The sequence below is a fragment of the Stegostoma tigrinum genome, chromosome 20 (genome assembly GCF_030684315.1).
Source record: "Stegostoma tigrinum isolate sSteTig4 chromosome 20, sSteTig4.hap1, whole genome shotgun sequence".
Classification (NCBI taxonomy): domain Eukaryota; kingdom Metazoa; phylum Chordata; class Chondrichthyes; order Orectolobiformes; family Stegostomatidae; genus Stegostoma; species Stegostoma tigrinum.
The window spans coordinates 19660599-19688543 of NC_081373.1; the positions used below are offsets into that span (position 1 = coordinate 19660599).

Here is a 27945-nt window from a genome sequence, read left to right on the forward strand (position 1 = left end):
GGAAATCCTCCAGTTTCGTAGTTGGAATCAATTGGGTTAGATTTTGATATCTACAAACATTGTTTTAATAATTATAAATGGTATTACTGAAATACATTAACTGCACCAAAAAATCAATCTCAACTGCAGATTTAAAGCAACCTGCTGCAAACTGATATTAGACTGAGAGATAATGGGAACTGCAGATGCTGGAGATTCCAAGATGATAAAATGTGAGGCTGGATGAACACAGCAGGCCAAGCAGCATCTCAGGAGCACAAAAGCTGACGTTTCGGGCCTAGACCCTTCATCAGAGAGGGGGATGGGGAGAGGGAACTGGAATAAATAGGGAGAGAGGGGGAGGCGGACCGAAGATGGAGAGAAAAGAAGATAGGTGGAGAGGGTGTAGGTGGGGAGGTGGGGAGGGGATAGGTCAGTCCAGGGAAGACGGACAGGTCAAGGAGGTGGGATGAGGTTAGTAGGTAGCTGGGGGTGCGGCTGGGGGTGGGAGGAAGGGATGGGTGAGAGGAAGAACCGGTTAGGGAGGCAGAGACAGGTTGGACTGGTTTTGGGATGCAGTGGGTGGGGGGGAAGAGCTGGGCTGGTTGTGTGGTGCAGTGGGGGGAGGGGATGAACTGGGCTGGTTTAGGGATGCAGTGGGGGAAGGGGAGATTTTGAAACTGGTGAAGTCCACATTGATACCATATGGCTGCAGGGTTCCCAGGCGGAATATGAGTTGCTGTTCCTGCAACCTTCGGGTGGCACCATTGTGGCAGTGCAGGAGGCCCATGATGGACATGTCATCAAGAGAATGGGAGGGGGAGTGGAAATGGTTTGCGACTGGGAGGTGCAGTTGTTTGTTGCGAACTGAGCGGAGGTGTTCTGCAAAGCGGTCCCCAAGCCTCCGGAGGCTTGGGGACCGCTTTGCAGAACACCTCCGCTCAGTTCGCAACAAACAACTGCACCTCCCAGTCACAAACCATTTCCACTCCCCCTCCCATTCTCTTGATGACATGTCCATCATGGGCCTCCTGCACTGCCACAATGGTGCCACCCGAAGGTTGCAGGAACAGCAACTCATATTCCGCCTGGGAACCCTGCAGCCATATGGTATCAATGTGGACTTCACCAGTTTCAAAATCTCCCCTTCCCCCACTGCATCCCTAAACCAGCCCAGTTCATCCCCTCCCCCCACTGCACCACACAACCAGCCCAGCTCTTCCCCCCCCACCCACTGCATCCCAAAACCAGTCCAACCTGTCTCTGCCTCCCTAACCGGTTCTTCCTCTCACCCATCCCTTCCTCCCACCCCCAGCCGCACCCCCAGCTACCTACTAACCTCATCCCACCTCCTTGACCTGTCCGTCTTCCCTGGACTGACCTATCCCCTCCCCACCTCCCCACCTACACCCTCTCCACCTATCTTCTTTTCTCTCCATCTTCGGTCCGCCTCCCCCTCTCTCCCTATTTATTCCAGTTCCCTCTCCCCATCCCCCTCTCTGATGAAGGGTCTAGGCCCGAAACGTCAGCTTTTGTGCTCCTGAGATGCTGCTTGGCCTGCTGTGTTCATCCAGCCTCACATTTTATCATCTTGATATTAGACTGACTTTGTGACATCATTTTCAATAGATGCATTTAAGAGATTTGTTATTTTGTGAGAATTCAGTAAAAACTAATGGCAAAAATTTATTTTATCATCCTTCCTGGAGCATAAAACTTATTTCTGGTGATATGGTCAATTATTGGAGATACAAAGCAAGCTGATTCTCAGTTACTCCAGGAAAACAGAAGTATTCAGCCTCAAAAGCCCTATTCTCTCATGAAGTGGTCATTTTTGTGAAAAAGTAATGGTATTTGCAACAAAAGCTAATTTTAGTGAAAAAACAATAGCTTATTATGAAATGTTGATTGGCACAATGTAACCAATATTAGAGACTAAAGAATCAAAAAATGTAATTTGCAAGGTGATGATTATACAGACTTAAAAATGACATGAGACAAGATGTGACTTTATGGGTGCCTACTAGTCTGGGGGAGGGGATTAGATCATTTGGTATGGCTAAGATCAAAACAAAAGTAGGCCTAGATATCTGTTCTGTATATCTCTGATACGACAAGGTGAACTCATCTAGTGTGTATTGTTGTATCCCATGACAACTGATGCCACATTAATGCCACAATGAGCGATATGGTGCAGAGAATGCTTTGGGAGAGTAAGTGAATTCATGAATGGTGAAGATATACAATTAATTTTGAGAGTGTTAATTTTTTGATTGAGTTGTCCTAACAACTTTGAGTAAAACATGAACACGAAAACCTTTTGCAAATTCTATTCAAAAAGCTAGCCGTAATATTTTGTGTAATTAATTTTGTTCTTTTCATTAGGTTGAGCTAATTAAGGGAAATTCACAGAGCGTTGGACTGACTTTTCGCCAAATCCAAGGCAGTGATGGAGATGCGGTACATGTTAGTGTTGAAACTGTGACTCCTAACTCATCAGCTGCAGCTGCTGACCTCCAGAAGGGAGATCGTCTCATTGCAATTGGAGGTGAGGACATATTTGGTTTATGTATTTATAGTGAAAACCAGCAAATTAATCCCTGCATTTGGATCATACAGGTGGTAAACTAAATCCAGATTGAAGTTATCTCACAAATCCGGATAGAACAATAGGCTTTGTATTTTATACCTGCAATTTACCAAATATTGTGTTGTGCTAAACTTCATATTTCACTATTGTCTATCTATTATTGTTAGGTAAGTTGGATTGATGTTTGCACAATTGAGAACCCCCTTAATTGTTCGTTTTTAATTTTTTTTGTTAAATTGACCGGACCACGTCAAGAATAAAATAATTAGGAACTAAATTATTAGTTCAGATTTTGTAAAAGGTGGAATACGTGAAAGCCACAGAGCATTTGTAGAGAAAGAAAGAGTTAACATTTCAGGTAAATTGTTCAACATTGTTAGATAAAGGCAAGTATTGAAAAGAAGGCAGAGAAGACACATCTATTCTTGAGATCTTGGTTGAGAATGACATTGAGGTGAAGCCAGTGCAGCATTGTGATCAGAGATAATGGGAACTACAGATGCTGGAGAATCCAAGATAACAAAATGTGGAGCTGGATGAACACAGCAGGCCAAGTAGCATCTTAAGAGCACAAAAGCTGACATTTCGGCTCTAGATCCTTCCTGAAATGTGAGCTTTTGTGCTCCTAAGATGCTGCTTGGCCTGCCGTGTTCATCCAGCTCCACACTTTGTTATCTTATCAATGCAGCATTGTTTTTTCAGCTTTTCAACATAATTGGGGGGAGGGGGTGGATGTGTTAACATGGAGTATTGTCTATTTGAAGCTAATGAGTAATGAAAGGCATGTTCTGTGTACTCATTGTATCATTAAGAAATAAGTTGTAACATAAACGGATGAGATGCTTTTATATTATATCTTGGGTCCATGCGCCATAGGCCTTTGAGGAAATCCATAAAATCTGCAGAATTCCAACTAACATTTTGAATGTTGTTTTTTCCTGATTTGTTAGTTAATTGTTTCTATTGCTGTATACAGATAAGTAAAATCTACGCTGCTAGCATTGCTTTTCTTCAGGTTTCACGTAATGATCCTTTGCAAGTTACCAGAGGGAGATCCTTAACCTGAGTCAATATTTCCAGAAGAGTTGCCTGTATAGAAAGCCTGAAGCCCTCTAGTTGGGTTTGCAGCAAGTTGTTCTGTATTCTCGCAATATTCCCTTTGATCTTGACTGTTTTGTGGATATCCGTACAAAAGAGCTAATTAAAAATGTTCGATGAACTTGCTTGAAATGGAAAATTATCATGCGGTCCATTTTCTTCATACATGCTTTTGCAATGTTGTAAGCAATATTGAGGCACTCATTTTTGAAGCCCACCAATTGAGATTTCACTGAATAATTAATAAATTTAACTGCTGCTCTTATTTTAAATGTTGAAAACCATGTGGCCATTAAAGTAATTAAAATTCAATTGATTCATTATGTAATAATGAATAATTCTTCTACCTATCTGGCTTTCACACAATTCCTCACTTAGACTCTGTAAGCTGATGGTTAGTACCCTTTTAAGTGGTCTTGTAAACCAACCAGTTTCAAAATCAAATCATCAAAACTGTCTGAAGGATGGATATAAATGGGGCATGTCAATGTCACTCTTGTCCCAAAAGTAAATTTTTATGCCTAATATTGTCTTATGCATTTCAATGTTGATGTTAATTTTGTCATGTATGTCCCACACTCCATAGCTATGCATCATCATTCTATGATGTAGTTACAGTGGCAACTGCACACTTTTAGTATGAGGTAGACCTTCACCAACTCTAAAAGCTGCTGGTCACATCCATTTATTTTGTGGCTTCTCTGTCACATGAATTTCCATGTGAAGCCCTGAGAGATCTGCTACTTTTGTCTAACGTCTGAAGGATGCTGACAGCTTAAGCGCATAAAAAGCTCGAGGAGGGATCAAAAGCACAACCAATACATGTTGTATTGTATTTTTGTTTTCTAAAGCGATATGCCCTTTAAATTAGCAAGGTGGTCTGTGTTCTCTTGAGCAGAGAAAACAGTATTGACGTAGATGTCCCCAATCTTGCTTACCCCATGATGAGTCACTTGTCAAAAATAATATAGGATAGAAGAATAGAAACTAGAATTCTGCTTTTTGTTCATGTCCTTTTTTATTTTTCACCCTATTACAGTGAACACACTCCAATTTTCACAAAATATTAAGTATTCATCCCTTGCTTTGATTTATTTATCAGATCATAAAATTTACATTTTGTTAATTTTTAAACTATCATGTTTTGATTTTATTATTTTGCATTCTTGCCCGTGTTTTGCCTCTTACCTTTTCTGAAGAACTGACTTTTTCTGGTCCATAGGTTATCAGATGACTTCCTGTATTTCAGTATTTATCTCTGAGCTTTTATCATGAATTTTGAAGCTGTTCAGTGACTGAGGACTATTACAGCCAGTCTCAACTATGTCCTTAAATGCTTTTTGCTAATTTGATTATGATATGTGTTCTGTAAAGGTTGTTTTGTTTCTTCTGTGTGTAGGTTTATTTCTTAAAAATGTTATGGAATATTAGTTGCATTGCACTTGTGATATAAATTCTACCTTTGTCACGTCAGAGTTAAATAATCTATCTTCCTTAAATCCTCAAACACAAAATATTTACAATAAACTCTGTTGAAAGTTCCTTGTTTCAAATTTAGATTCTAACATTTCCACTAGTATAATGTCCAGTGATTCAGATTATTGACTAAGTAATTGGATGCCTAGTCGTTCATCACTCAGACTGGCTTTATAAATATTTACACAATAGAAAATATGCCTCAACTCCTGTCTTTGAACGGTTAGGGTCGGGTGCTGAAAGAAGTCTGCATTGTTGTTGTTGCACTTGATAAAAGATAAAGATCAATATGCTTCAAGTCAATTGTATTTTCATCATAGTACTGAATCAAGCCAGGTGTACACCTATCAAATATACTCTTTCTGAAACGTTGCTGTTGTGTGTCAGGTGCCAAAATCTGTTGACTATACACCATCAAGGTGAAAGGCGGAGGCAGGACCTTGCAATAGATCCTTTAACCACCTGACTTCAGTGTAGCAAACATTAATGTGACTGCTTTTAAAGGTTGATTTGCCCTCTGTTTATGTGGTTGTGCTCTGCTGCCTGTGGTTTCAAACAAAACTCTGGTCTGATGTAGAAAATCGCTCTTTTGTTTAAAAAAAATAAATGTACGCAGCTCCATTCACCACATTCAATTCAATTTCCATTACAATGGGTCTTGTCAGTTTATTGGCCAATATGGGAGTTATTGTGTAGCAGGTACCACTATAAAAATAATAGTGTTCATGAATTTCGTTTGCAAGTCTGCTTTATTTTCTTCATCTGAACCTAAGTTGCAAGTTCACATCTCTAAATGACCCTGATTCAGAATCCTGCCTTTTACTTTAAAATCAAAATAATCTTTGCATCCATAACTGGAACATTTTCAAATCAGGTGATGCACTATAACTTGAGTTGTCACTGCACAACTGCAGCTGTAATTCTTTCCCTCTTTGTGGTGCAACACATCATTCATCTATAGCAACAATTGGAATTAACTTTGTTTATTCAACTGTCCAATTTTAAAGAGAAACAACTTACCTCTTTGTATTTCCTGCACTGTTTCCCTTATCAACCAAGTACTCTCTGTCCTACGTTAGCTCTTTGTCAAGTAACCTTTTGATTTTAAAATTGTCATCCTATTTTCAAGTGTGTCTATGGCATTGATCCCTCCCTACCTAAGTAACCTCTTCCAGCTCCACAATCATCTGAGGTTTGTGTAATCTTCTAATTGTGACCTTGTGTGCATCTCCGCATTTCATTTTTCGTGTGTAGGCTATGTCATCTCTTTTCCCTTGGTCCTAATCTCTGGAATATCCTTCCTTTACCTCGATCACATCAGCTTTCTCTATTAAGGCACATTTTAGGACTTACTTCTTTGACTAAGCCTTTGGTCTACAGGCTTAATATTTCATGTTCTTGTCATTATTTGCTTTATTCTGCTCATGTGAAGTACCTTAGAAAGTTGTTTCATTACTCTCAAGATGTTTCATTAGTTACTATAGTTGAGGAGTCCACCGTTTGTCATAATGTTGTGAATATGAGTGACCAGTGGTCAACACTATGGGCTTCTATCTCTCCACAGTGCTTCAGAAAATGCTCTTTGTTTGATGAGCATATCAAAAGGAACAACAATCGGGGCAGTGGGATGTGGCCTCACAAGTTGCTGATCTCAGCTGCTTTACCATAGTGTGACAGATCAGATGTGATTGTATTGAATGATTCAACAGGCCTGAGAAGCTGAATGGCCTGCTCTTATTTCCATGTTCCTACAAGGATTGGTTATGTGGCAAGTAAAGCATCAACATTAGCAGGATGTCCTTGCCTGATTTCTGGTAGCTTAGAACAAAATTACTGAGAGCTGAAGTCTGCTTCTCGCTTGTTTAGCCAAAATTGATAGGGAGTTGAGAAAAATGACTAGAAACTGGTTCAGCTAGCCCGTTGGATTAAATGTTGGTGTGATACTGAACCATACAGACCACATTAGCTCCTGGTCTAGTTAATCTAAGCCAGGAATGTAGTTGGAGCAGAAGACCTGAACTGCACAAAGGAGTGGTGAAATAAAATAAGCAACAATTCCCACTCCTAATCCCAATGTGTTGCATCTTGTTGAAAGGTGTATATGCGCAAAATTCAGGATCAGGATAAGCTTTGATGCTAATAAAAACAAAGTACTGAACATTTCAGTTCTGCAGCATCTGTGGAGAGAGAAACAGTTAATATTGCAAGCCCAATATGACTATTTGTATGAAGAAAAGCCATGGAGGTATGTCAACTTTGTTTCACCACAGATGTTATAAAACTTTGAGTCATACAGCATGGAAACAAATCATTCAGTCCAACTAGTCCATGCTGACCATAAACCTGAACTAAACTAGTCCCACTTCCCTGTTTTTGGACTATATCCCTCCAAACCTCTCCTTTGCATATACTTATCCACATGTCTTTTAAATGTTGTAACTGTACCTGCATCCACCACTACTTCGTCTAGCATTTCGTTCCACACAAAAGCTACACTCTCTCTGTTTTTAAAACAAAAGTTACCTCTCATGTCATTTTTAAAACTTTCTCCTCTCACCTTAAAAAATGTCCCCTGGTTTTGAACTCCCCCATCCTAGGAAAAACACCCTTGCTTTTCACCTTATCTACGCCCCTAATGGTTCTCTATGATGACTCCTGAACCTCCTACCCTCCACTGTAGAAAGTCCCAGCCTATCTAGCATATTTGTATAACTCAAATACTCCACTCCTGGCAACATCCTCGTAAATCTTTTCTGAACCCTCTCCAGTTTAATAACATCCTTCAGAGTGATTGGAATTGCACACAGTACATCAAACGAGGCCTCACCAACGTCCTATATAACCTTAACAGGACATCCCAACTGCAACACTGAAAGGTCTGAACACTGAAGAAAAGTGTGCTAAACACTTTCTTTACTGCCCTGTTTACCTGTGACACAAATTTCAAAGAATTATGGACCTGAGCCCCTTGTTTGTTTTACCAAAATGCAATACCTGCATTTATCCAAGTTAAACTCCATCTGCCACTCATTCGCCCATTGACCCATTGATCAAGATCTCTTTGTAATCTTAAATAACCACCTTCACTGTCCACTGTACCACTTACTAACCATGCCTCTTTTATATTCTCACCCAAATCATTTATATAAACATCAAACAAAAGTGAACCCAGTACCGATCCCTGTGGTGCATGCTGTTCACAGACCTCCAATGTGAAAAACAATCCTTCTGTGCCCTTCCATCGAGCCAAATTTGTATCCATTTGGCAAGCTCACCCAGCATTACCATGTGAACTGACTTTACTAATTAGTCTATCATGCGGAACCTTGTCAAAGGCTTTACTAAAGTACATATAAATAATGTCTGTTGCTCTGCCTTCATGAATCTTTTTGGTTACTTCCTCATGTATGCAGTCAAATTTGAGAGGCATGATTTCCCTTGCACAAAACCATGCTGACTAACCCCAATCAGTCCTTGCCCCTCCAAATGCATGTAAATCCTACCTTTCAGAATCACCTCCAACAACTAAACCACCACTGATGTCAGGCTCACATGGCAATTGTTCCCAGACTTCTCACAGCCTTTCTTAAATAAAGGCACAACAATAGCCACCCTCCAGGCCTCCTGAGTTTCTCCAGGACTTCGTCTTTATTTCCAATTTCCAGCATCTGTAGTGTTTTGCTTTGTATTTAAATGATGTGATGCTTTCCTGTCCCTCTGAAAAAGTGTGATGGAATTATCTGCCAAGATTTACCTCCTCTGCTCGTGCAAGGACATTAATAAGGCACTCTAAGAACAATGTCAGTGTCCCTTGTGGCATGGTTCCATCGTGGTACAGGAGCCAAAGTCCTGGCTGTTTGTTTCCTCAGCCTTTCCCTAGTTTGAAGGCACAGAAAATTATTATTGGATACCCCATTTAACTTGGTGCTAATTGGAGTCAAAAACTTAAGACCATCTCAGTCGTGATATCTGATATCACACCAAGAAATGCACTTGCACGCGCGTCATCATTGACACAATTCACTTTGGTAACACATTGGAAATCAAGCCCCACAATGGCTAGAGTCATCACAAAAGTTAAAGATGTTAACGTTAAAAATAAGTACACAAAATTTCCTAGTTTACCTGATTTTCAGACCCAGATTGACAGTAAGTATAGACAAGGTTTCTATGCTTAACTGGAATTTTTATTTTAAATAAGTAATTTGACTCTAGCTACAGATAAACTGTCAGCAAATAACACAGCAAATTAAAACTTTAATCCCCTTATAAACTCATCCTTGCACACAGACAAACATAAATGCCCAGACAGATGGAGGAAAAAATAGGTTATGGACAAAGGAGGGCTGTAAGGCAGTTCAGTAATTTCTTTTTGTAGGTTGCTGAGATGATTCAATGCTGATCAGAACAGAGGTTAGGAGGGAGGCTTCTTTAGCTTGGACCTCTGTTTTAATTCATTGTGTGCTTTAGATTATGCATTAATGCAGATTTAAATTAAAACATGATTCAAAGATTAAAAATGATAAACTTTAAACATTGGTTGAAATTGTTCTCTGCTTTTATGCTAATGACTTAACTCAGTTACTTCTTTAGTAATTAGATTCATTGTAATTATCATGGGAACATTATCAGGGTAAAATCAATTAAGCACTAAATATTTAAGCTTGAGCAGGATGTCAAGTTGAGAAAAGGAGGGGAATTAACCTTTGTAGGCAAAATGATTAACTCAATGTACTTCAGCATTCTGAACAAATGAACCGTATTTTAATCCTGCTCCCTTCAAGCCCGTTTCCTCGATTTATCCATTATGCACAGGAACAAAAGATTGTTCAACTTTAATCCCTTTTCTTGTAATGGTTTTATTTTTGGAAAAAATATACTAGTGTACTTTATTTCTAAAACACTGTGTGCCAGTCTATTGGACCCACTTTTCATCCACAGTAAATAGAGACCAGCTTCTGTTTAATTTTGCAACAAATGACCAAACTTTAAAATGGCTCCTCAGCTGCCTGAGGACTTGGGGCAAAGAATTAGATTTATAAATTTTCAAAACATCTGGTCACGATTTAAATTACCGGTTATTTGAAGTGCTATAGGTGTTCCAAATGCAAGACCATCAAGCAAAGGAACAGTTTCAATTTCTGGCAAATGTCAAAAGTATACAGATAAATGCTTCATATTGTAAAAGGCTGAACCACTTAAAAATGTTGTTCCAAGTGTAGTTTCAACTGTTTGAAAGCATTGACAGTATGTAAGAAGTGAACAAGATATGATTTCAGTGGCCAACAATTGTCAGAAGTAAACCGATTTTGCTTTCTTTCCTTTTTTTTAAAGAAGGGATATTCATTATCTAGAGCCACAATCAGAAGTTGCTGGAAAAGTTCAGCAGTTCTGTCAGCATCGAAGAGAAATCAGAGCTACTGTTCCAGGTCTGGTGAAGTCCTGGGTTCCTCTGAAGTCACTTTTGGAGTAGGTAGGACTTGAGCCCAGGTCTCCTTGCTCAAAGGTAGGCTCATGACCACTGCACCATAAGAGACCTTTCAGTTAGTCTTACAGCTCCTTCCATACAGCAGTCCCACCAATCTCTTATTTGTTTTATATTCAGATGTGCTCTTATAATTTAAGTTTTTATCCCCTACCAATAGGGGGCTCAGTGGCTAGCACAGCAGCTTCACAGTGCCAGGAATCTGGGTTTAATTCTGCCCTCAGGCATCTATCTGTGTGGAGTTTGCACATTTTCTGTATCTGCATGGATTTCCTCTGGATGCTCCAGTTTCCTCCCACAGTCAAAAAATGTGCAGGTCAGATGGATTGGCTGTGCTAAAATGCCTGTAGTGTCCAGGGATGTTTAGGTTAGGTGAGTTAAGGGAAATGCAAGGCTACAGGAATAAGGGAGGGGTCCAGACGGGATGCTGTTCAGAAGGTCAGTGTGAACTCAATTGGGACAAAGGAACCTGCTTCAACACTGTAGGGATTCTCTGCTCACCAAATCACCCATGGCATTTTTTTACACCTAATAAACACCACCAGTAAATCCTGTCTGTCCATTTGGATCCACCCAGTTAAGCAAGTAATTGGTATTAATTAGTTAATTAACTACTGCTATAAGAACAGATTCCCTCTTCTTTAAATTGAAACTTTTCAAACATGCCACCAATCCTTGAATAAAACCAATAAACAGTGTACCAAATATTTGTTTCATATTATGTATCTTAAAGTGGAACTGATCAACAACTCAATTATGTTTTTTTTATATTCCATGTAATGCAAACAACCTTCCGTATTCCTCTTTCCTTCTTTGAGCAAAAAATACTATTAATAGGTTTAATCACAAAGCAATCCAAACAATAATGGATTTATTTCTCCATACACTTCATAACACCTGAAGTACCTCTTCAGAAAATCTCCAATGGTTTCTTGGAGCAAGGACCTTTTTTATGACACCGTCTGGCAACTGATAAATTGCATCAACCCACTTTATTCTGGAAATTTATTTTCTTTTGGACATTTTCTTTGCGTCACAGTCATCCAGCATTCGGTCGTTCACTCCAATTCACCCGTGCGGACCAGGTTTCCCAATCTAAACTAACCCCTCTTGTCTGCATTTGGCCTGTGTCCCTCTTAAACCTTTCCTATGTACGTACCTATCAAAATGCATCTTAAATGTTGTAACTGTACTAGCATCTACTACTACCTTTGGCAGTTCATTCCACATACATACCATCCTCTGTGTGAAAAAGTTGCCCCTTAGGTTCCATCTAAATCTTTCTCCTCTCGCCTTAAAATTACACCTTCTAGTTTTCAACTCCCCTACCTTAGGGAAAAGACCTTTGCTAGTCACCTTTATCTATGGCCCTCATGATTTTATACCTCTGTAAGGTCACCCCTCAACCTCCTACGCTTCCACCTCACCTGATTACTCAAAATCTCCAGTCCAGGTAACATCCTTGTATATCTTTTCTGCACCCTTTCCAATTTAATAATATGCTCCCTATAGCAAAGCTATATACGGTACTCCAAAAATAGCCTCACCACTATGCCAGCATGGTCAATCCACAAACTTTTCTCAATGACACCTTTTATCAAACATTTATTGTCACAAAAAGGAGTTATCTACATAACATTCTATGGGCAAACTTTTGTCAGATTGCCCTTTAAATAGGGTTTCCTTTCAGATATTGGAATTATACACCCCTGAATCTGTAGCTTCTTACTACCACTAGTGTTCCAGCAGTTAAAGTATTCATAATTACTCTATTTGTGTTCTTGGTTTCCAAGGCCAACAGACAACAATTATAATTTTCCACCAACGATATGATTAACCCCGTTGGAACAGAATAGCCATCTGAAAGATTAGCATGGAGAGCATTGTTAAAAATGACCAAATTCATATCTTCTGGCGCACGCAAGGCTGGAAATTTGAGTGGACATTTTTTTCTGAATTTACTTTCTTTAATGTTTTATTTGCTGTCTCAACTTCCTCAACATTGTCATGTTTTATCATAGCCCTCGGTTCCAATACAATGTAACTAGCGTAGATCCAGACTGTGAGCAAACAGTTTAACTGTCCAATCAAACTTCTAAACTGATCTGTTTCTTCCTTTTAATACAAAAATTATCTTTTATGAGACTAATTTGTTAGGATGCAATTAACACAGACTGACAATCCAAAGTGACTCTGGACTTATTCTGCTTAACATCTAAGCCTTTATATGTATCAAGGTGCTCAAAATCAGACATATCCAATCTGAAATTCTCTTCGTATTTTGTAGAACCTCTGCACAGAGAATTGTTGACATGCATTTTGAAGAGGTTGCCAGTTTCTCAATTTGATACTGATAGAATATTGATAGATCTGCTTTAACTTGAGGACAACCTACTTTCAGCAAGATGGACTTAACTCGGAAATATCATACCCTCGCTGTATCATTCAACATGTAAACAGATTTGTTTCCATAGCTTCCCTTCCGATTAGGGAATTACTGCACTAATCGCATTGTGGGTCAACTCACAGCAGGTGGACTTCAGTGGTTCAGGAAGGCAGCTCACCACCACTTTCTCAAGGGCAACTAGGGAGGGGCAAGAAATACTGGCCAGCCAGCAATATATGCATCCCAAAAGTGAATAGAAAATAAAATCACATTGAGCAGTTTTTCCGCCGCCTCTGCAATTACTACTTCAACCGTGAGCCTAACCCTTTCTCCTGCCTCCGACACACCCCCTCATCCTGGACACCACTCCAAGGCCTTCTACCCTCCCTCGACCTCTTTGTCTCCAACCGCCGTCGTGACATCAATCACCTCAACCTCTCCACTCCTCTCACCCACTCCAACCTTGCCCCTGCAGAATGTGCAGCCCTCCGCTCCAATCCCAGCCTCACCATTAAACCCGCAGACAAGGGAGGCACAGTTGTAGTATGGCGCACTGACCTCTACATCGCCAAGGCTAGACGCCAACTCTCCGACACCACCATCTACTGCCCCCTTGATCATGACCCCACCCCAACTACCAAACCATCATCTCCCAAACCATCCACAACCTCATCATCTCAGGTGACCTCCCACCCACAGCCTCCAACCTCATTATTCCCTAACCACACACCGCCCGCTTCCATCTCCTTCCCAAAATCCACAAACCTGACTGCCCTGGTCGACCCATTGTTTCCACCTGCTCCTGCCCCACCGAACTTATCTCCACCTATCTCAACTCCATTTTCTCCCCCTTGGTCCAGGAACTCTCTACCTACATCCGTGACACCACCCATTCCCTCCACCTCCTCCAGATCTTCCAATTCTTCAAGTCCCCAATCCCCAACACCTCATCTTTACCATGGACATCCAGACTCTATACACCTGCATTCCCCATACAGATGGCCTAAAGACCCTCTGCTTCTTTTTGTCCCGCAGGCCTAACCAGTTCCCCTCCGCTGATACCCTCATCCGCTTAGCCGAACTTGTCCTCAGCCTCAACAACTTCTCTTTCAATTCCTCCCACTTCCTACAGAAAAAGCGGATGGCCATGTGTACCCGTGTGGGTACAAGCTATGCCTGCCTCTTTGTAGGTTACGTAGAACAATCCCTCTTCTGTACCTACGCTGGCCCTAAACCCCACCTCTTCCTCTGTTACATTGACGACTGTATCGGCGCCGCCTCATGCTCCCACATGGAGCTCGAACAGTTCATCCACTTCACCAACAACACCTTCCACCCCAAATTCAAGTTCGCCTGGACCATCTCTAATACCTCTCTCTCTGCTTCCTGGACCTCTGTCTCCATGTCTGGCAACCACCTAGAAACCGATATCTATTTCAAGCCCACCGACTCCCACAGGTACCTAGAATACACCTCCTCCCACCCACCTTCCTGCAAAAATTCCCAATTCCTTTGCCTCCGCCACATCTGTTCCCAGGATGAGGCATTCCACTCCTGTACATCTCAGATGTCCTCGTTTTTCAAGGACCACAGCCACCACCACCACAACCACCCCCACCCCCCCCCCCCCCCCCCCCCCCCGGGTCGAGAATGCCCTCGACCATGTCTCCAGCATTTCCTGCAACTATTCCCTCACACCCCGTCCCCACAATAACCACCAAAAGAGAATCCACCTCGTCCTCACGTACCACACCACCAACCTCCGGATCCAACACATCATCCTCTGACACTTCTGCCATCTGCAATCCGACTGCACCACCAAAGACATTTTTCCCTCCCCACCCTTATCTGCTTTCCAGAGGGACCACACTCTCCGTGTCTTCCTTGTCTGCTCCACACTCTCCTCCAGCCCCACCACATCCAGCACTTTTCTCTGCAACTGTAGGAAGTGCTACACCTCCCCCCTCACCCCCATCCCAGGCCACAATAAGACTTTCCACGTCAAGCAGATGTTCACCTGCACATCTGCCAATGTGGTATACTGCATCCACTGTACCCGTTGTGGCCTCTCGTACATTAGGGAAACCAAGTGGAGGCTTGGGGACTGCTTCGCAGAACACCTATGCTCGGTTCGCACTAAACAACTGCAACTCCCAGTCGCGAACCATTTCAACTCCACCTCCCATTCCTCAGGCGATGAGTCCGTCCTGGACCTCCTGCAGTGCCACAATGATGTTACCCAAAGGTTGCAGGAACAGCACCTCATTCCACTTGGGAGCCTTACAGCCCAATGGTATCAATGTGTATTTCAAAAGATTCAAAATCTCCCCTCCCGCTACCACATCCCAAAACCAGCTCAGCTCGTCCCCACCTCCCTAACCTGTCCTTCATCCCACCTATCCCCTCCTCCCACCTCAAGCCCACCCCCATCTCCTACCTACTAACCTCATCCCACTCCCTTGACCTGTCCGTCCTCCCTGGACTGACCTATCTCTTCCCTACCTCCCCACCTACATTCACCTTTACTGGCTCCATCCCTGCCTGTTTGATCTGTCTGTCTCCTCTCCACCTATCTTCTCCTCTATCCATCTTCTATCCACCTCCCCCTTTCTCCCTATTTATTTTAGAACCCCTTCCCCTCCCCCATTTCTGAAGATGGGTCTTGGCCCGAAACGTTAGCCTTCCTGCTGAGTTCATCCAGCTTTACACCTTGTTATCGCAGATTCTCCAGCATCTGCAGCTCCTACTGTCTCAGAAAATAAAATCACCTGCTTCTTTACAGGGTTTCTAAATGCTTTCCTTGTAAAACCGCAGCTTTTATATTGATGGATTTAATTCCCAGAAGTGTACTACTAAAAGAATGAAATGACCTTCAAGATTTTTACTTCTGCAATAGGAAAATCAAAAGTCTTAATTACCACGTTTTCCCTTCAATTTCAAACTAGTAGTCTGGCCTTCTGTATTCTATGAAGAACTTTTTTTCAATTTTTTCCATCTGTTTGATGAGGCTGGCTGTCCCCTAAGTTAGTATTCAGCAAATTATTTCCACTCTCTAACTCTTTGGTATCCTGTATCAAAATAACATCTAATTTGATTGTACTTATTGAAATGTTTCAGTGATAAGGGCTTCTACTTGTGGTTTGCCCAGCCGCCTCCCTCGTCCTTGTTCTTGTCAAACTACGAGCTCTATTCACCCTTTTATCTCATTATGGACAACTACTTTAAGGTATCTCCTTCTGTGATCAGAATTCCATTTACCATCTTTTCCTAATTTTTCCAATCCACGTATCTTGCCTCCTGTTTCTCTGCCTGTCTCTCCCATTGTTACTTATAACTTTAGCTGATACGCCCTGTCTAGCACCTATTCATTTCTACATTATCTTGACCGTTATTACTCTTCTCTTAATGATTCATTATTATAGACTCCCTAAATCTCAATGCCACAACTATAAAATACAAGATGAACTTTTTTTTATTCCTTAATCCATACTTTCAAGCCCAATACTGAAACTTTGTCAAAATTTCTTGCTAGTGCGAGGCTCAATATGAGCCGTGAAAGTGTCCCTTCTTTTTAAAACGTCACATTTAGTTCTGACTTTTTTACAAATTTAGTGTATTTGTCATCCCTGTTTTCTTTAGTAGGATTATTAACCAATAAAAATTGATTGGGCACAGTGCCAAAACAGTTTCAAGATGGTTAACGTTTTTTCCCTATAAACTCCTATCTCGTAATGCCAATAACATCTTCATTTTTTGATTTAAGAAGCTGTGCTGTATTGAATGAATGCAGTAATGTCCAAATTATAAATCTAAAGCAAATGCCAACTTTGTTCCATGCCTAGTTTAATTTGAGCCTTTCCATAACCTGCTCAACAAGGAGGAGCTTTCATTTGACACTGCATCTATGCCAGGAAAGTGGTTTATCCCAACTATTTTACAGGAATCACGCTCTTCGGTGATTTCAGCATGCTGTAATCTCTAAACCTGAAGTTGGTGCAACTCGTAAATTCTTTAAACTAACTTTGGTTCCTATTATTTAAAGAATCTAGAGTAACATTTCAACCAAACTACGATTTTTGGAAATGAATCCAAAACCACAACTTTCATTACTAGACTGAACCCTCTAGTACAGTTTTCTTTGGCTGAACAGTATCATCATCGTCATCATCATCATCTTTCAACATTATGAACATTCTGTGTCATGGGTAATTTTGACAACCATCCTATTCAATGTGGGACAGTTCTTCAATATTGGGGCCTTAAGTTGTATTTACATACATGTTGTTCATATTCCAGACTTGCTTGGCATACGTTCTTCCATTGTGGTTTGCTAATTCTAATCGTTTGCATTTGCTAGAAATACCTCTATCCTCGCTCCTTTTCATTATGACTCTCCTTTCATCTTGACACTTTCAGCCTATCATGGGCTAGCCTCACACTGCTGATATTATTAAATCCTCCATTCTTTATATTACTGTTGAATGTCCGATGTCAGTCAGGAAAGGAATGAATGTTTTCACAAGACTTTTTGGGGCTCTGACATCTCTTCCAAAGGCGTGCTTCTTTCTGAAAATTTAACTCTGACCATGTTTAACATCTCAGCAAAGCCCAGTAATTTAAAGGCAAGCACAGAATTAGGAATCTCCAAGTAGAATATTTGTGGTCTTCCATGTAGTCTGTTAAATTCATTGTATGCACTGACCAAGGCTCCTTAGACAGCACCTTTTAAAACTCATGATGACTACTTTCTAGAAAGACAAAGGCACCAACTCATGGGAACATCACAACTGCAGATTTACCATCAAGCCACTTGGCATCTTGACTTGGAAATATATTAATCTTCAGCATTGCTGCAATTAAATCATTGAAATGCCTACGACAAATGAATTGCGGCAGTTCAAGAAGGCAGCTTACCACCATCATTTCAAGGGAAAATAGGGATGGGCAATAAATACTGGCCAGTTAACATGACCCAAATCCCATGAGTATATATTTTTTAAACATCTCTAGAATTTGCACCAGCGTTTTAAATTCATCTAAGTCTGACTATGCTTCATGTGCATTTAATAGATCATCTTTCTTATATATTCTGTCCATAGATCTTACAGAATTTCTACACCTTCCTCGGCATCCAGTTGTTGACCATATAAGCTCTGAGCCTGTGGCCCTCACCTTGCTTCTATTAAGAAGCAGCAGTGCTAAAGCAATACCTTGCTTTTGTCTTGGTAAAGATATAACCTGTGTTGACATATCCATTATATTTTCTCATTGATTGTGAGCTTCAGTTTCACAAAACATCAGTGGGAATTAATGTCCTGATACTTTGCACTTGTTTCCACCTATCATCTTCAAAATAACTCCAATTACGTTTTTCTGTCTGGAACGAACTGTTAGTTTCCAATGTTCACCTTTAAGTAACCATACTGTGCTCTCAATATCAATTCAGATCTAAGCCAGTTAGTGAGGCAGAAACCAAGACACCTTTTTATAGAATCATAGAATCCTGACAATATGTAAACAGGCCATTCAGCCCAACAAGTCTACATGGCCCTTCCAAACAGCATCCCACCCGGACCCATTCCCTTACCCCAGCATTTTCTACGTCTCACCCACCTAAACTAAACATCCCTGGGCACTACGGGCAATTTAGCATAGCCAATCCACCTATCCTGCACATCTTTGGGCTGTGGGAGGAAACCGGAGCACCCGGAGGAAACCCACGCAAACACAGGGAGAGCTTGTGAAACCCATGCAGACACGGGGAGAACGTGCAAACTCTACGCAGGCAGTCACCCGAGGCTGGAATCGAACCCAGGTCTCTAGCACTGTGAGGCAGCAGTGCTAACCACTATTCAGTGTTATAGCCTCTTCGACGCACCATCCCACCTGTTGTTCCTTTCTATCGACCCAGTTAATTAATTGATCAAACAGGTTTTGTTTTAATTTTTTTCATGGGGTGGTAGTGTTGGTAAGAGTATTTATTGCCCGTACTTAAATATCCTAGAGAAGGTGGTGTTGAGCTGCCTTGTTCAACTGCTTTAGACCTTGGTACATAGGACCACTGACTACTAGTTATTTTCACACCCGTGGCCTTCTAAACTTAAGGGATGCAGAAGAAGTTTATTAACTCCTCATAATTTAATTGTTCAAGCTGTGATATTTTGGTGGATCTTCACTGCACCCTTCCAAGGCTAATTTTCCCAGACACTTGCTGTCCTTCCATAAGAGTAGAACCACAAATGGACATTCAAAGACTTTAAATAATTGAACCATCTCTTTTTCCTTACTTTGAATTCCAGGCCAACATTTTGTGGAACCTTTTACACACTGTGATAGTGCTAGTATTTAGTGGTTTGTGTACCTGAACATCTAAAGTCCTTTGCCCCTGCATAGTTCCTCACTGGAGGAAGAAGCTCCACAAATATCCCCGCCCTCAAAGATGGAAGAGCCCAGCACATCAGCGCAAAAGATAAGGCTAGAGCATTCCCAGCAATCTTCAGCCAGAAGTGCCGAGTGGATGATCCATCTCGGCTTCCTCCAGTGGTTGCCAGCATTACAGATACCAGTCTTCAGCCAGTTTGATTCATTCCACGTGATATCAAGAAATGGTTGGAGACACTGGATATTGCAAAGGCTATCAGGTCCTGACAACATTCCGGCAATAGTACTGAAGACTTGTGCTCCAGAACTTGCCACTCCCCCAGCCAAGCTGTTCCAGTACAGTTACAACACTGGTATCCACAACGTGGAAAATTGCCCAAGTATGTCCTGTACATAAAAAGCAGGATAAATCCAACTCGGCCAATTACTGCCCCATCAGTCTCCTCTCAATCATCAGTAAAGTGATGGAAAGTGTCATCAACAGTGTTAACAAGCAGCACATGCTCAGAATTAACCTGAGGATTGACACACAGTTTGGGGTCCGCCAGGACCACTCGGCTCCATTACAGCCTTGGTTCAAACATGGACAAAAATGCTGAATTCTAGAGGTGAGAGGAGAGTGACAGCACTTGTCACCAAAGCTTCATTCGACCAAGTGTGGCATCAAGGAGCCCGAGCAAAACTGGAATCACGGGGTATCAGGGGCAAATGCTCCAGTGGTTGGAGTCATACCTGACACATAGGAAGATGGTCATGATTGTGGGAGGTCAATCATCTCAGCTCCACGACATCTCTGCAGGAGTTCTTCAGGGTAGTGTCTGAGGCACAGCCATCTTCAGCTGCTTCATCAATGACCTTCCCTCCAAGGTCAGAGGTGGGGATGTTCACTGATGATTGCACAATTTTCAGCACCATTCATGACTCCTCAGATACTGAAGCAGTCCGTGTTCACATGCAACAAGATCTGGACAATATCCAGGCATGGGCTGACAAGTGGCAAGTGACATTCGCGCCACACAAATGCCAGGCTATGACCATAGAACATAGAACAGGACAGCACAGTGCAGGCCCTTTGGCCCAGAATGTTGTGCCAAACTTTCCCCCTAATCCTAATGTCAATCTAACCTCAACCCCCATCTTATACTATCATTCATATGCCTATCTAATAGCCACTTAAATGCCTCTAATGAGGCTGACTCCACTACCCTCTCTGGCAATGCATTTTACGCCCCTGCCACTCTGAGTAAAGAACATACCTCTGATGTCTCCCCTATATCTACCTTCGCTCACTTTAAAACTATGCCCCCTCGTAATTGCAACCTCCATCCTTGGAAAAAGTCTTTTGCTGTCCACTGTATACCTCTGATCATTTTGTACACCTCTATCAAGTCAACTCTCATCCTTTGTCCTGAAGAGAAAAGCCTTAGCTCTCTCAACCTTTCCTCGTAAGACCTTCCCTCCATTCCAGGCAACATCCTGGTAAATCTCCTCTGCACCTTTTCCAATGCTTCCATGTCTTTCCAGTAACGAGGCGACCAGAACTGGACACAATACTCCAGATGTGGCCAAACCAGGCTTTTATATAGCTGGAGCATAACTTCACGGCTCTTGAACTCAATCCCTCTATTAATGAAAGCTAACACACCATACGCCTTCTTAACAACTCTATCCACCTTGGGTGGCAGCTTCCAGAGAACTTTGGACATGAACCCCAAGATCCCTCTGCTCCTCCACACTGTCAATCTTTCCATTAACCCTGTATTCTGCTTTCAAGTTTGTCCTTGCAGAATGAATCAGCTCACAGTTTTCAGGGTTAGACTCTACCTTCCACTTCTCAGCCCAGCTCTGCATCCTATCAATGTCCCTTTGTAACCTAGAACAGCCCTCCACACTGTCCACAATACGACCGAACTTCATATCGTCTGTGAACTTACTAATCCACTCTACCACCCCTACATCCAAATCATTCGCAAAAATCTCAAAAAGAAGAGGACCAGAACAGATCCCTGTGGTACACCACTCGTAACTGAGCACCATGTTGAATATTTTCTGTCCGCTACCACCCTTTGTGGTCTAAGGATCAGCCAATTCTGAATCCAATGTGCCATATTTCCCCCTATTCCTGCACCTCCTTACTTTCTGCATGAGCCTACCATGGGGAACCTTATCAAACGCCTTACTTAAGTCCATGTATACCACATCCAGTGTTCTGTCTTCATCCATGTGTTTTGTCACCTCTTCAAAGAATTCAGTAAGGTTTGTGAGGCATGATCTACCCCTCATGAATCTATGCTGACTATCACAAATCAATCTGTGCCTATCCAAATGATCATAAATCCTATCTCTTAGACCCCTTTCCAATAATTTGCCCACTACTGAAGTAAGACTAACGGGCCTGTAATTTCCAGTGTTATCCCTATTCCCTTTTTTGAACAGGGGAATGACATTTGCCTCTCTCCAATCTTCCAGCACTATACCCGTGGACAGTGAGGCCAATGGCCCTGTGATCTCTTCCCTCACTTCCTGTAGAATCCTTGGATAAATCCCCTCAGGCCTGGGGGACTTATCTATCTTCAAATTCCTCAAAATTCCTAGTACATCTTCCTTACTACTCTAGCCTACCAGCCTGCTTCACAATGCTCTCCTCTACAGCTAGGTGCCTCTCAGTTGTGAATACCGAAGAAAAGTATTCAATAAGGACCTCTCCTATCTCTTTAGGCTCTGTGCACAAATTCCCTTTACAATTCTTGATCAGCCCTACCCTTTCCCTGGTCATTCTCTTATTCCTCGCATACATGTAAAAAGCCTTGGGTTGTTCCATGATCCTATCTGCCAAGGTTTTCTCATGCCCCCTTATAGCTCTCCTAAGCCCTTTCTTCAGCTCCTTCCCGGCTAACTTGGACCCCTCTTGAGCCTTTTTGGATTATTGTTTCCTTAGCCTTATATAAGCATCCTCCTTCCTCTTAACCAGTCATTCGACCTCTCTTGAAAACCATGGCTCCCTCACTCGACTGCATCTTCCCTGTATGCTAGGGACAAACATATCGAGCACACGCAGTATGCATTCCTTAAACAATCTCCACATTTCAATAGTGCTGTTCCCTGACAGCATCTGTTCCCATTTTATGTTACCCAGTTCTTGTCTAATAGAATTATAATTACCCTTCCCCAACCATAAACCTTACCCTGCTGTATGTACCTATCCTTTTCCATGACTATTGTAAAAGTAACAGTTATGATCGCTATCGCCAAAATGCTGTCATACCAACAGGTCTAACACTTGGCCCGATTCATTGCCAAACACCAAATCCAAAGTGGCCTGTCTTCATGTTGGCCTACCTACATACTGTGTCAGGAATCCTTCCTGAATGCACTGAACAAAATCCGCTCCATCTAAACTGTTACAACTAAAAAGTTTCCAGTCAATATTTGGAACGTTGAAGTCACCCATGACGACTAGCCTGTGACTTCTGCACCTTTCCAGTATCTGCCTCCCAGTCCACTCCTCCACTTCACAGCAACTATTAGGGGATCTTGAAAAAAACCCGAACAGAGTGACGGCTTCCTTCTTGTTCCTGATCTCAACCCAAACTGACTCTGAATTCGTATCATTCTCGAAATGCCTTTCAGTAGCGGCTATACTAACCCTGACTAGCAATGCCATTCCTCTGCCTCTTTTACCACACCCCCTATTTCTTTTAAGGCATCTAAAGCCTGGACATTCAACAACCATTCCTGTCCCTGAGTTACCAAAGTTTCTATAATGGCCACAACATCGTAGTTCCAAGTACTGACCCATGCTCTAAGTTTATCCACCTTATTTCTGATATTTCTAGCATCTGTGTCCACAATTATGCTCCATCGACCACGTTTCTTTATTAACCACCTCACTCCCTGTTGTGTCTGTTGGAAGGTTGAATACTTCATCCTCTGAATTACAAATGCTGTTCCCCACCCCTGACAATCTAGTTTAAACCATCCTGTATAACTGAAGCAAACCCCTGTCCCAGGATATTTGTGCCCTTCTGGTTCAGATGCAACCTGCCCTGTCTTCCCAGAATGTATTCCAATTATCCGCATAATGGAAACTCTCCCTCCTACACCAGCCCTGTAGCCACGTGTTTAATTGCACACTCTCACTATTTCTTACCTTGTTATCATATGGCACTGGTAGTAATTCAGAGATAACTACCCTGTGTGCCCTGGACTTCAGCTTCCAAACTAACTCCCTGTCCTTGTTTTTCACATTCTCAGTCCTTTTTCTACCTATGTCATTGGTACCAATGTGTACCATGACTATCGGTTGCTCACCCTCCCCCTTAAGGATCTTGAAGACACAGTCCGAGACGTCACAGACCCTGGCACCCGGTAGGCCACATACTGTCCGCTTGTCTCATGCGCCTTCACAGAATCACCTGTCTGTGACTCTTACTATTGAATCTCCCACTACAATTGCTCTCCTATTCTAGCCCCTTCCCTTCTGTGCCACAGGGCCAAGATCAGTACCAGAGACCTGTCTACTATGGTCTTCCCCAAGTAGGTCCCCTCCCCAAACAGTATCCAAAATGGTAAACTTATTATTGAGGGGAACGGCCACAGGGGATCCCTGCACTGTCTGCCTGTTCCCTTTCCCCCTCCCTTTTTCCTGTACTTTAGGTATGACCCCCTCCTTATAACTCCTATCACCCCCTCAGCCTCCCAAATGGTCCAGAGTTCATCCAGTTCCAGCTTCAGTTCCCTAACGCGGTTTGTGAGGAGCTGGAGTTGGGTGCACTTCTCGCAGATGAACTCAGAGGGGACACCACCCTTTCCTCCCACATTCTGCAAGGGGAGCATGCAACTGCCCTAGCTTCCATTCCCTCTACTCAAGATTTCCAAGAGAAGTTTTAAAAAAGCCTTAACTTACCGACCTGCCACACAGTCTTTTCTTTTGGTCAGAGGAGGAGGAGGATGGGTGGGAGACACTACATGTGTAGTATTTTGGGTTTAGCCAATGCCTGAATATATTAGTTCCTTCCTGGCTCACGTTCTTTCCACACACCAGCTGTTGAAAGCAAGATGTCCACTGCTGCACAAGGTAAGTTTTTATAGGGAAAAGCCTTACGTTCCTGTCTGCAACCTGACTTGTGTTCTCTCCACACACCTGCCACAGAAAGCAAGGCCATCGCCAATAAGAGACAATCTAACCAACACCCCTTGACATTCAGTGGTGTTACCTTCACTGAATACCCACTACCACCATCTTCAGGCTTACCATTGATCAGAAACTCATCTGGACTCACCACATAAACAGAATGGCGACAAGCGCAGGCCAGAAGCTGGGAATACTGCGGCCAGTAACTCACCTCTTGACTCGTTAAAGCTTGCCCACCATCTACAAGGCACAAATGAGGAGTGTGATGGAATAGTCCCCATTTGCCTGGATGAGTGCAGCCCCAAAAACATTCAAGAAGCTTGAGTCTATCCAGGACAAAGCAACAAAGCAGCCTGCATGATTTGGCACTATATCCACAAGCATTTATTCCCTCCACCACTGATGCTCAGTAGCAGCAGTGTGTACTGTCTACAAGATGCACTGTAGAAGTTCACCAAAGATCCTCAGATAGCACCTTCCAAACCCATGACAACTTCCATCTTGAAGGACAAGGGAAGCAGATATATGGGAACACCATGACCTCCAAATTCCCTTCCAAGTTACTCACCATCCTGACTTGAAAATATATCGATGTTCCTTCACTGTTGCTGGGTCAAAATCCTTGAATTCCCTCCCTAATAGCACAGTGGGTCAACCCACAGCAGGAGGAGTGCAGCAGTTCAAGAAGGCAGCTCACCATAACCTTCTCAAGGGCAACTAGGGATGGGCAAGAAATGCTGGCCAGCCCGCAACGTCCACATCCCATAAAATGAATAGAACAAAAAAGTCTTTCACCATTCATCGTATATTCCTGTTTGCGTTCTCAGATCCAAGCTGAATGATCTTATGTTCCCTGTATTGAATTGTATCTACCATAGATTATGACATCTAACATCATGCACTTGTGCTTCTGAATTTTTTGTCATTTACAAACTTGGATCTGCAACTTTCCATTCCTTCATCCATGTTATTTAAAGACACAAAAGCTGACCCCCCCCCCCAAACACCCCAAGCCCAGCCACTCAAAGCACTGGAGATTACCACTTGCCCTATCCAACCAACTAGCAAAGTAACTCTTTATCTCTACTTACACTCCCCTACCTTCAAATCAATGACTGTTCCATATACGCAGCAATGTAACAAGTCCTTGTTAAATGCCAGTATAGTGCCCTTGCTGTAGTATGGTGAATTTCAAGAACTCGTTGAAATCAAAATATATAAATTATGTATTTTAAAGGTAAAATTAATTGCAACATGTACGGAATAATTAGAAAGCGGTGAAGAATCTTTAGTTGTTTAGAAGAAACCCAAGGTATTTCTAATATATGTATTGTCCAAATCTTTTATCATTATCACTCATTTAATTTCATGAAAATTGACCGGATGGATAAAATGATTCCACTTTGTCTAATCAGATGTTAATAAATTATGCATTCTAAATTAATACCAAGCGTCTAGGTAAAGTTATTGTGCAGTTTTTCTGTTGTGCGTTCATTCAGCATCAGATATACAATGCATTAGTGATTAACGTGTAAGGCAAACTTCATGCCATAAATTCATTATTTTGGTTAAAACCTTTATTGAAAGTTGCTTCATTCTTTTCAAGAGGACATATGAATAGAAGACTCAAATGTATATGATATAGTACAATGAATTGTTAGTGGGAGTCGTAAAGCACTACATGGCTTTAGCCAGAATGTCCATTGTTTGATAACGACGGGTTGTTATACACTGTATAATGCCCATTGAATTATGCTGCTGAAGTTCATCTGTACATGTCATAAACGTGATGAGGATTAATTTCCTGAGGTTGTTATTTGTCTCAGTTTATCACACCAGTTGGCAATCATACTGGTTTGCTTCTTTCGGCTTCAGATGGTGTTCTCACCAATTGTTTTGCTGATCTATTTATTTTCATTATTTGGATCTTCCAGTATGTTCTTTTTTTAAACTTACATTTATATGTGCATTTGTAATAACATCACATGCTTTGATCTTTCTGCAGACTTTTGATAGGCAATTTCTCAAAGAAATTTTTATTTATTGATTGTTCAGTTTTAGCTCCCACCAGTAATTGGAGTTACATTCAACTCATTTGTTTTGGAAAATGTTTGTAGAACATCTCATCATTGTGCTATAGCTAAGCTCACAAGAAAAATGATATAGAACACATATAAAGGAACGTATTGAGAAAATTTTGCAGTACATGGTGAAATAACAAAACAAAAATCTAAAAATGTTGTATCAGAGATAATGGGAACTGCAGATGCTGGAGAATCCGAGATAACAAAGTGTGGGCTGGATGAACACAGCAGGCCAAGCAGCATCTTAGGAGGTGCTCCTAAGATGCTGCTTGGCCTGCTGTGTTCATCCAGCTCCACACTTTGTTATCTTGTAATCTAAAAAGAGTTGGTAGTTTTCATAGATGTATCATAAAAACTGGTGGGATGGACGATGACCCATTAAGAATTCAAATTGGAATCTTGAATAGTGTTACAGCCCTTAACTGAAACTTTTGCTTCAACATGAGACCATAAGTTATTGGAACAGAATAAGGCCAGTCGGCTCATTGATCTTCTATGCCATGCGATCATGGCTAAATGTTTCTCAACTCCATGCTCCTGCCTTGTTCCCATAACCTTTGATCCTCTTACTGATCAAGAACCTATCTATCTATCGCTGTCTTAGATACACTTAATAACTTGGCCTCCACAGCCTTCTATGGCAGTGAGTTCTATAGTTTCACCACCCACTGGCTGAAAAAAATCTTATTCATCTCAGTTCTAAAGGGTTGCCCTTTTACTCTGAGGCTATGCCCTTGGGTCTCTCCTAGTATGGGATGCATCTTCTTCCTGTCCATACTGTCCAAGTCTCTCAGCATTCTGTAAGTTTCAATCAGATTCCCCTCATCCTTTTAAAATCCCTCATGTACAGACCCAGAGTCCTCAATTTGTTTGCAACAGAACATCTTAACACAGTCAAAATTAATAAGAGAGGAAGATACAGACCCAGAGATGATGGGAACTGCAGATGCTGGAGAATCCAAGATAACAAAGTGTGAAGCTGGATGAACACAGCAGGCCGAGCAGCATCTTAGGAGCACAAAAGCTGACGTTTCAGGCCAAGACCCTTCAGCGGAGAGGGTTCTGAAATAAATGGGGGGAGAGGGAGAGGCGGACCGAAGATGGATAGAGGAGAGTATAGGTGGGCAGGTATCAATGTGGACTTCACAAGCTTCAAAATCTCCCCTGCCCCCACTGCATCCCAAAACCAGCCCAGCTCATCCTCACCTCCCTAACCTGTTAGTCCTCTCGCGTATCCCCTTCTCCCACCTCAAGCCCCACCCCCATTTCCTACCTACTAACCTCATCCCGCCTCCTTGACCTGTCCGTCCTCCCCGGACTGACCTATCCCCT

General features: G+C 42.0%; 1 protein-coding gene across 1 annotated transcript in view; it reads left to right on the forward strand.

Annotated features, from left to right (window-relative positions):
* Positions 1–27945, forward strand: part of pdzd8 (PDZ domain containing 8) — a 210087-nt gene that overhangs the window by 178023 nt on the left and 4119 nt on the right. Inside the window, exon 4 of the mRNA XM_048550985.1 lies at positions 2365–2527. Coding sequence (XP_048406942.1) covers positions 2365–2527 — 163 coding nt within the window. The remainder of the gene's footprint in view (positions 1–2364; positions 2528–27945) is intronic.